General features: G+C 52.9%; 2 protein-coding genes across 2 annotated transcripts; one reads left to right on the top strand and one right to left on the bottom strand.

Moving 5' to 3' along the window:
• Positions 1–95: 95 nt before the first annotated feature.
• Positions 96–2,582, bottom strand: COCSUDRAFT_13074 (hypothetical protein; the record flags this gene model as incomplete). The annotated part of the gene is made up of 5 exons (XM_005650148.1): positions 96–200; positions 627–826; positions 1,258–1,389; positions 1,706–1,820; positions 2,349–2,582. Coding segments are annotated over 5 exons (786 nt in total), but the record flags the coding sequence as incomplete, so codon positions are not given.
• Positions 2,583–6,675: 4,093 nt separating this feature from the next.
• On the top strand, positions 6,676–10,123 carry COCSUDRAFT_35337 (hypothetical protein; the record flags this gene model as incomplete). Its single annotated transcript, XM_005650147.1, has 6 exons — positions 6,676–6,816; positions 7,070–7,162; positions 7,658–7,864; positions 8,709–8,879; positions 9,449–9,595; positions 10,022–10,123. 6 exons carry the CDS (start codon positions 6,676–6,678, stop codon positions 10,121–10,123), a joined length of 861 nt encoding a protein of 286 aa, XP_005650204.1.
• Positions 10,124–10,305: the final 182 nt, after the last annotated feature.

The following is a 10,305-nucleotide window of genomic DNA, read 5'->3' as shown; positions in this document are numbered from 1 at the left end:
TCCTGCTCGCCCTGCTACAGATATCAAGCTCTGTGAGTGACCATGGAAAAAATGTCTCCCTTTATATCAAGTCCACAGTGCAAGCGCACATCAAATCACTCGCAGGCTAGCTTGTTGTCAAAGGAAGACAGAGCTATGCCAAACGCCTGCACTGCCGACAGCGGCCACTGGTAGTCCAGCGTGAACATGTCCTTCCCAACCTGCGCGCACAGGCATGCAGACACCCGGTAGTAGTACTGAATCCGCTGACAGGATGCATGCCACATCTATAACACCTCGTTTGAGACTCTCATGTAGAACAGCAGCACCATCATCTTATGTTGCAGTAATGATAACGGTCGCCCTTGCTCTTTGGACCCCTGGGCAGCCTTGTGGATCACTCACAGAGCTGTGCATGCTACAGCATTGCAAAATTTCACTTCCCTGGGTGTGACACAGGGGATCAGTCCCAGGAGATCCTCGGACTCGGACTCCTGGGTTCTATATGTACTTCTACTGCGCCCAGAACTTTTCCCTTTGCTAGGGAGGTGACACAGTACTTTGTCAGTACTGTAAGGCTCGCCCTGAGAGTAAACCTACTCAATCCCTGCTGCAGCAGGTATTTGCACCAGCATGTGCAGGCGCACCTTGCCAAACTGCAGCAGGACAGTGTCGGCGTCGGCTGCGGAGGCCAGCTGGAAGTTTTTGACGGAGGCCTGCGTCACGCGCCCCTTGAAGTTGAGGCAGTACGCGTTCAGCGCCTCGTTCCACCGCGGCGCCTTGTTCTGCAGCACCACTATGCCCCCACCCGCTCTCCTCTGCCTGCATTCAGCGACACATGGGCGTGCTTGAAACAAGCTTGGAAATACCTCTGACCTCCGGGCCTTCCATGGCAGAGATTCTGCTGTGGAAGGGCTGCGCTGGGAAATGCCAAGATGTGCTGTTGCCGTGGGGCAGGAATGCCAGCATGTCTACAATCAAAGGCCCGATCAATTCTCTGCATGAGCCAATAGAGCGTACTGCCATGTCACAGACAGTGAACCAATTCTGTGAAAAACAATGTTCTTCCTACAGGCCCGAGAAATACACATGCACGTGCAGCACACTTTGCACTGTGGTTGCTTATCGTGCAAGCAATGCCACGTGCCAATAGGCAAGGAGATTCACATGCGATTGCACCTATGCAACCCAGTTTTACCAAGTTGTGTACAGAGGGCAGATGCAGGACTGACCGCTCGAGCAGGCTCCCGCCACTGTTTCTTACAACAGGCGCAGCACTGTTGCTGAGGGAGAGGCGGCTGTTTTCGGTAGCGACCGCAGGAATGACGGCTGTCATACGCCGGGGGCCTTTGGTGCCGAGGATGTTTGTTTCGTAGCGGATGCCCGCAACCTCGGACTGGTCATTTTCCCCTGCATGCACATGCTTAGCTGTCAGCTTTACAGAGGCTGGGGGACTGCGCTGTAATTTCATCGGTCACCCAAATATTACATTTCTAACATACATATGCCCCGCGGAAGGCTCACAGGCACTGCACGCAAATGCAGCATACCAGACATTTGAGCTTTTAGGATGCTGGGCGAGGAAAATTGCTTGGGCCTATAGACACGGGCAAGTGGCAGATATGCATTTCTCCAGCTGACAGCACCTCAACAAGCCAATAGAATACTGGGCCCTTGTTGAAAAATTTGGAACCGATTTGCTCAGGTGAATGAGTTGGCAATGCACCTTTGGCGCCTGCTCCGTTTGGCGCGCGGGGGCAGGAGTCAAATACCGAGAACTCCGTGCCCACAAAGTTGGAGCGGACCTTGCCGCACATGCTGCTGCTGCCCCGCAGCAAATCCTGCACCAATGCAACATTCAGTCAACCAACCACCAGGGAACTCCTTGACGCGATACGTCGCCCCTTTGAAGCATGCTAATTTCACGCTGAAATCAACACGCGTGCTCGTGAAGCCGAGACTAGCCTGCCCAGTTATTGACAGAGGTGTTCAGCATAGGAATGCGCAAGGAAAGCGGTCCTAGGCACAGGGAATGCAGTGAATATATTCCTATGGTCATTGGGGTACTGGTGAACTCTGAATGAGGCACGCTATCACACCATGCATAGCAGGGATGCATGTAAGGCAGACCTGGCTCGGTTTCAATGCAGCAAAGCAGGGTCACGCTTTGAGTAATGAGTGCACTGAGTAACGTTCCGATGCAAGATATCATTTCAAAAGTACGCGCACCTTTTCATCGAGCGAGAGCACAAACAAGTGCCAGCACAAGTTGTTCGCACCAGGGTGCACCGACAATATCAACCATGCAGCAAAAAACAAAAAAAAGGTAAAAAGTTTGAAGAGAGTGAGAGAGAGTCGAACATGCGCACCTTCTCGTCAAGGGAGAGCACGTACATGGATGCTTTGGACTTCTTGCGCTTGCGCGCGGCCGCCAGAAACTTGTGGCCCACGTCCAGGAAGAGGCTGTAGCGCGGGTAGAGCCGCGATCTGCCGCCGCCGCGGTGACGCACAATGAAGCAGTGCATCGCGCCCGTCGCCGGCCCCGGCTGCATCAGGAAGGCCCTGCAGACGCGCAATGACTTTTTAGGGATCTCTGATGACACAAGCAGGGTCCTACACTAGTGGCATCAGCTGCCTGAACACGGTGGGTACGAAGATAACGGAGACTGGGGGGAACTGAGGTTCCAAGTCCATGCAATTCGTCAGTTGTGACTCGTATGCGCAAACTCTTGTGAGGCATGGAGCAATGCCCCAACGGGCTGCTCAAGGATTCTAAGTGTTGATTTGACATTGCTCTGCACATGAGCTGTGGCCTGCCACATGCATAGAATAATGATGCCACTAAAATAAGAATTGTTTTCCACTGATGATTATATATATGGCCTCATGAGAGGCCATAGAGCCCTCCTGAGAGGGGCAACGCACCGCATGTCGGACATGTCGGCGTTGAAGGGGGATGTGGCGATGCGCAGCGCCTGATCAGGCTTGGGCTGACGCGACTTCTTCTCGGCTTCCAACGTCGGGTCATAGACGAGCGCCAGTCCTCGCGCAAGCAGGCTTGCCTCTGACGGCTTGCTTGCCTGCGGCTGCAGCCTCTGCGCAGCACAGCACATGACTCAGACCCCTTCGGAAATCCTTACATGAGTGTGGGATGGGTGACTTCAAATTGCACTACATGGAAGTGCAGCGTGTGCTGTGCAGAGCATTGGGGCCTGCTTGTCTTGCTATCTTGCACTTGGTTGACCCGCGCATGATCTGCCAGCATTGTTTCTTTCATATGTCATAAGCTAACTTGGAATATCTGGCTGCAGCACATGGAAAGCTGATGGTACTGTGACTCTGTTTCAGCGCTTTTTTGTGGAAAGCAACAGCTCTCAAAAGCTTTACGTAATTGCTTTGCTTGGGTGTTGAAAGCACGCCAGCGTGAGCTAAGAAGGGTGTGAATCAAAGGGTGGACCCACCGGAGTGCTCGGCGTAGAAACTGCGGGGCTGCTGGCCAGGCTGCTCGTCGCCGTGCCGCCGCTGCGCACGGCCGCTAATCCGACAGAGGGCCGCGCGCGCGGCGTTGCCTCCCGCGAGTCAGCCGCCGGCTGCACCGGCAGCTGGCCGGCCAGCGCGGCCGCTGCCGCGCTCTGCAGTGCGCGCAAAAATAACGAGTGACCCCGGCTGGCGGGGGGCAATATAAATACTGAGCACCGTGCCCACGATTGATTGGGTCTTGCTTGGATCGGGCGAGTCCAACAAGGGGTAGGATTATGGCGGCCTTCAACTGCAGCTTGTTTGCAGGATGCACCTTGCCTCTTGGCAGGAAAAGCGTGTAATAATAAGAAAAAAATCACCAGCATTTGGACATGAAGGCGATCATTGGCGACCATGAGCAACATGTTGCTACATATGCAGTAGCAGGCTGCTTGCACTGCTGAGCAATCAAGCCTAGGATGCATGCGCCTGCACAGGTTATTGTTAACAGGCATGCTGGCTTGCCATCTTCCCACCGTGCAAGCCCTGCACGGTATGGACAGAATGTGCCAATGGCATGCATGCAGTGTAAGTGACAGAGAATGATACAAACCTGCAGCCGTTGCAGTCGCTTCTTCTGGTTGAGCACAATCTGCTGCTGCACTCGCTCGCGCGGCGTGACAGGCCTCGAGCTGTCGGGCGTCGACGCGCCGGAGCTGTACGCAGAAATGTCCCCGTAATCTGACTGCGATCCGTGAAAGGAAGACCCCCGGGAAGGGCGGCGCAGCAGCGGCAGCGGGGGGAGCTGAGCGGACAGCTGAGCGGACAGCTGACTGGACAGCTGACGGGGTGACAGCTCGCCGGACAGCTGGCTCGACGGCCGCCGCGGCAAATGCGCCCCAGCCGCCGACCCCGGCCGCGGCGGCAGATGCGGGGAAGCCGGGCGGTGCGCCGCTGATGTGGATGCATAGTCCCTATTGCCGTCCTGCCACGTCCTGAAGGCACACACTCATAGTTGCACGACACGACCGGGCCCGTAAACTTTCGGACGTTATAATTCAAAATCTAGGGTGCCTTATTGAAAGGGTTGTGACGGTTTGTGACTGCACTGGTCGCAAAACGGCTGAATCCGGCTCGATATTTTGATTGGACGACCGGAAGGCCTCCGACACGTGACTCCGACACGCCGTGTCGGCACTTTTTGGTGCCGTGTCGTGCAACTATGCACACATTATAATTAGTCATTGCTCAAGTCCTGCTGTGGGTGGGAACCCCAGACTCCGCTATTCTTCTAGTGCATCCTGCCATTGTAGCCACATAGGAATTGCTGCGGAAGGCCCCCAAAAGGATTAAAAGTTCACCAACAGAGTTGGCAGTTCCAGGCAGGCTGATGTTTGCCAGAGTGAAGAAAAGGAGCATGTTGCCAATAGTGGCATGCCCCACTATCTTCCTGACTCTTCCTTGGTCCCATTCCAGCACGCTGCACATGATGCTAGGCAGCAAGAAGTGCCAGAAGCAGGACTCTCTCAACACAGGACGAGAGAGCCTTACATAACTATAGAGTCCCAGTACGGGCTGTCACAAGGGTAATGCCGGTAATAAGAAAGGGTGGGAAACTCGTACAGCTCAGCCAGGGAGCGGGGAGTGCCGAGGCGGGAGGGCGGCCGCGGCAGCTGCTGCTGTATTTGCGGCGCGGCTCCCCGGGCGCTCAGGGGTACATAAAGCGAAGAGGCTGAGGCGAACGCCGACTTCGGCTCGAGGCGGCGCGGCGGCTCGGCGCGCATGATGTCATCACTCGCGTCATCGTCGCTGATGTCATCGTAGGCTGTGTTGGTGTAGAGGTTGTTGTTGTATGCAGTGGGCGCAGCGTCTGCACAGTGAGATTCTGTGTCAGGTCACTGTTTAAGCTGCTCTGAGCAAGCTCCAGCTGTACTTTTGTCAAAAGGCCCTCTTCTCTGATTGTTTGATACGTCACTCTTCTCATGGGCGACTACTTCTGTCTCGTCTGTATACATTTACGTGCTGTTCCTGGGCAGCATTGTCTTTGCAAGTCGTTGCTTTGTCGCCTTAAAGTATCTTCAAGATAGCAGAGCTGACAAGAAGGACAGCCTAGACGTCTACTCCCTCGATTTTCCAGTGCATCAGCAACACACCTTCTTGGCGAGGCATGGATTCCGTTGTCTCTTAGGATTGGTGTTCAAATATGCAGCTATCTGCTAGATGGGGACCTGCAGCGACACACCTATGGATCTGTATTTCTGCTGAGGAGGTCGCAATGACTGCTGGTAAACTTATCTATACCACACAAAAAACATTGTCATGCGAATTTAGCTCCCACCGCCACGTATCTCCGGGATGTGTCAAGCGGCATCCCGTTGGCACATGTGCCTTTTCGCGGGCTTAAGGGCTGCGCTGATCTCGAAGCCCTGAGAGCACCCTCTTGTTGATTTACGTCCTTGTCAACAATCAGTGTGCTTTTTGCAGGGCGTCAGACTAAAATTTCTAATATGAGGTGCTTCTTGTGACTCGCAGGTACGGGACGCCTTCTTTAGCTATTGAGCAAATTCATTGCAGAATAACACAACTTTGGGGAGCTTAATTCAATATAAGAGTGCGCATAGGTCGATCTCGGTGTGCTTCGGAGATCTTCAGCGCAATCTCGAAATAGCAGGAATGTCCTTCTTGGAACCCTCGGAAAACCCTCTTCCTTAGCTGCCGTGAAAAGGACATGCAAAAGCAACCTCCCTATTGAGGTCCCCTTAAAATAGTTTGAGGAAAGCAAGATCTGTGCCTTGCATTGATACGTTCTCTCTTTTTAGGCGATACATATGAGAACGCTGGACCTAATTAGTTGTCATTGCTGAGAAGGGGTAGTGCAGGCTGCAACCTTCGCAGCATAGTCAATAAAGTAAGTTGCGGTAATGCCTGCTTCAGAAGCTGAGAACGATGAGCGACGAGCTTCTGAAAGTGCTGCTAGCGCCGGGCCATCTTCCTCTACAGAGGCATCGGCTGCAACTGCCTCAGCAGAGAAGCCAACAGTGGTGCTCGTCATAGGTGTGAATCCCCACTATGGTCCTAATTATTCGCAAGTAGGTACCGATCATCCCCAAAGAAGCTGCTTCTTGTGCGATTCTATGTGTTAAATGAAGGGACGCTGGACAAAGAAAAAGCCTGGCAGCACTGATCGGGTGTCTGCAATTGTTATATCTGCTGATGCAAGTCATCATGCGTGCAGGCATGGCCGGTTCTGGCAAGACCACGTTGCTGCAGCGAATATCAGCCCATCTGAGCGCCAGTGGGAAGCCTGGCTACATCATGAACCTGGATCCCGCCGTCTCTGAAGTGCCCTATGGCGCCAACATCGACATCAGAGACACAGTGTGTGCGCTGCTTTGAACGACTCCACACGTTCTAGTCCTGACCATTCTATTACCGCAGTGAGAAAACTCCTGCATGCACAGACAGAGATGTGATGTGAGATGTAGATGCATGATGCACTGTCCTGTCCTGACAGTGGAAAGTATTTCCTGTGCACAGGCCAAACAAGGATAGGTGTAATTGCTACCTCTCTTCTCTTTTCACCGATTGCAAGTCCTGACAAGCAGTAATTGCTAGCACATGCGGCGCGCAGGTGAACTACAAGAATGTGATGAAGCAGTACAACCTGGGACCCAATGGGGGCATCCTCACCTCACTGAACCTCTTTGCCACGCGCTTCGACCAGGTATTCCTCTCACATACAGACTCCATGCATGTCTTCTTTAGTGGCGAGATTGGCTCTCTCTGCTTGCCTGGGACCTGGCGCCTCATCTGACATGCATAAGCCTTGTTTCATACACCTAGCCACCCGGCTGGAAACACAATCCCTTATATATTCCGTCATCTCCTGCATAGACATGTATACATGCCTGTACTGAGGTGCCCAGGAATTGCAGATGCTTGCTCACCTTCCAATTCTTCGTTATTGCCAGAACGGAGCCTCAGTTTCACCTCTGCAGTTTTAGCTTCTGAGCACTGTGCACAATTGTGCACCTCATTCAGCACCATGCCCACAGTTAATTGGGTCTTGGTGGAATCTGGCGCGTCCACCAAGGGGTAGGCTTGTGGCAGCCCTTATCTGCAGTTTGCCTGCAGACGCACCTTGCCTCTCGGCAGGAAAAACGCGTGATACTAGCAATGATAATTTTGGTCTTCATGCTGTGCACGCTGTGCTGCGCAGGTGATCACGTTATGCGAGAAGAAGCGCACGCCGCAGCCAGAATATATCGTCGCCGATACCCCCGGCCAGATCGAGATATTCACCTGGTCGGCCTCCGGAGCAATTATCACAGAGGCATTCGCGTCATCCTTCCCGACTGTCATCGCGTTTGTCATCGACACTCCGCGCTGCGCTGCGCCGCAGACCTTCATGACCAACATGCTGCAGGTGGGAAGTCACCCTTTCTCTTCTTTTGTGCCTTTTTGGCGCCCCTTTTGGCGCCCCTTTCGCTGCCCATTTGGACAAGGAATGTTTGCGCCGTTTTGTTGGACACCCCAGTGCTGGGGAGGTGCTTGCCAAACGTGGGCCGCCCTGCCCAAATTGACATCAAGAGCAGACCTTCATGAGCAACATACTGCAGGTGTGTGGCCTGTCATTTTGTTTCAGGGTTGTCAGCTAGCCAAACGGCGCACACTTTGGCTATTAGGGTCTCTTGGCTGCTATTTTTTGCTCTCACAACAGTTCGTTCTGGGTACTTGTCCTCTGAGGGCGCGAAATTCTAGGTCCTGATGCCCACTTGACTTGGTTGGGCTCTGGATTCCGAGACCTTGGTATGGGAAACCTGTGTTGTGCCATTGTGGTTGATGTGAGGATGGAGCGTGGTACATCCTTGCATTGCTGCCTGTCCTGTGGCAAGCTAGCCAAAGAAGAAAAGGCTAGGGCATGGAAGCAGGCCTCTTGCTGCATTCTCACACCTGGCAGTCTCAGGAATGGCCTCTGCAAAGCAATCGCAGTGGGCCAGCAGTCTTCTATATGCTTTGCGTGTCCGAGATATTTGGTCTGCAGCACACGAGCTGACTAATCGCCACAGAGTCAGAAAGCGCATCATGCTGACGCTGGCTTGTGCGGGCACATGTAGCCATGCATACCGCATACAACACACGAAATACCTTGCTTTGCCAGTATTTCATCTGGGAATCTCACTCAGGGGTGAGCTTGACCTCTTGTCACAGACATTTGTTCTCCAGTTTTCATCCAGCAGTCTTGCATGTGACGGCACATGTGCTTGCAGGCGTGCAGCATCCTGTACAAAACCAAGCTGCCGCTGCTGCTCGTCTTCAACAAGGTCGACGTGGCCAGCCACGAGTTTGCTGTCGAGTGGATGCGCGACTACGACGCCTTCAGCGAAGCACTCCAAAAAGACACCACTTATGCTGCCACGCTGTCACGCTCCCTCTCACTGGTGCGCACAGCACTCTCTCATCATCCACAGACAGTTTATGTATTTGTTTACTTACTGAACTTTAGTACTGTTATTACGCGCTGTTCCTGCCAGAGGCAAGGTGCGCCTGCAGACAAGCTGCAGGTAAAGGCTGCCACATATCTTTGATGGGTGCGCCAGGTCCACGCAGGTCCAGAAGGTCCAAGACTCAATCAACCGTGGGCACAGTGCTCAGTAGTAAAACAGCCCCGGCCAGCTGGCTCATTGTGTCTTGCTGAAGGGACAATAAATACTAAAGGAAGGGACCTTATAGGAAAGGCTGCTTTGTACATCATGAACACAGGGAGTTGCATATTCGTTGAGTGCGCAGCTCAATGGCAGTCTAGGACATACTTGTACCTGCTAATATACTTGCCCCTTTCCTCTGATTGTCTATTTGGAAGATTATACCGGGTGACTGTCCCTACTCAACTGTCATGACTCACACACCGCTTCTTGAGGCACTTGCCAAATCCGATCGCTTGAACTTTTCGAATGGAAATTTGCAATTGAAACTCAAATTTAAATTTTAACAAGTGTGTTTGCGCCAGGTGTTGGAGGAGTTCTATGAGAATCTGGAGAGCGTGGGAGTGTCTGCGGCGACCGGAGAGGGCATGGATCAGTTTTTCGAAAAGGTGCAGGCGTGCAGGAAGGAGTACGAGCAGCAGTACCTGCCAGAGCTGCAGCGGCGACAGCGGGTGGGAAACCTTATACTGTTTTATGTGTTTGGTTTCAATCTCAAAGATCATGCGCAAGTCGTGGTGGGGGGAGCTTCACCATGGCAGTGTTAGACCTTCGAAGTTGGTGCCAAACAAGGCCAGAAGTGCAAGGTAACATCAACAAGGAGAGAAAGACTTTATTTCACCGTTTGGAGTCCGGATTTAACTTTGGTTTCTATTTTCCTGAACACGGTTACATGGGCCTAGCTTCATCGTGACATGTGCGGGGCAGCTCAACTTGAAATCAAGAAGCGCAGAATTGATCCAAGCAAAGGAAGTTAATAAGGGCAGGCATTGTGCTAGCTGATTTGCCAGAAGGATATAGCACTTCTGCAGGTTGTGCAGTTGGGCACAGTGCTATCACTGATCTCTCTTGTTGAAGACTGTGCATGTGCATGCGCGCAGGAGAAGCATGAGACGGAGGTGAGGCGACAGGCGGCAGAGTTGGAGAAGCTCAAGCTGGACACGCAGCCTCAGCAGCAGCAGGGCTCCGCGGCAGAGCCTTGAGAGTGATCTTGTGCTGGGCTGTAACATGTCAGAGCTCATATAGTGCAAGCAAACATGCGCTGAGTTTAGCACAGATTGTCTGTGGTGGCTATGCAGAGATGCAAATGGAACTGTCTCCCAAGGTTGAAATACTTGGATCAGCAGTATCACCATCTTGAGGCTGTGGAGAATTCAAAGTGCAG

The sequence above is a fragment of the Coccomyxa subellipsoidea genome (genome assembly GCF_000258705.1).
Source record: "Coccomyxa subellipsoidea C-169, whole genome shotgun sequence".
Lineage (NCBI taxonomy): Eukaryota > Viridiplantae > Chlorophyta > Trebouxiophyceae > Coccomyxaceae > Coccomyxa > Coccomyxa subellipsoidea.
This window is presented reverse-complemented; position numbering and strand designations above follow the sequence as displayed.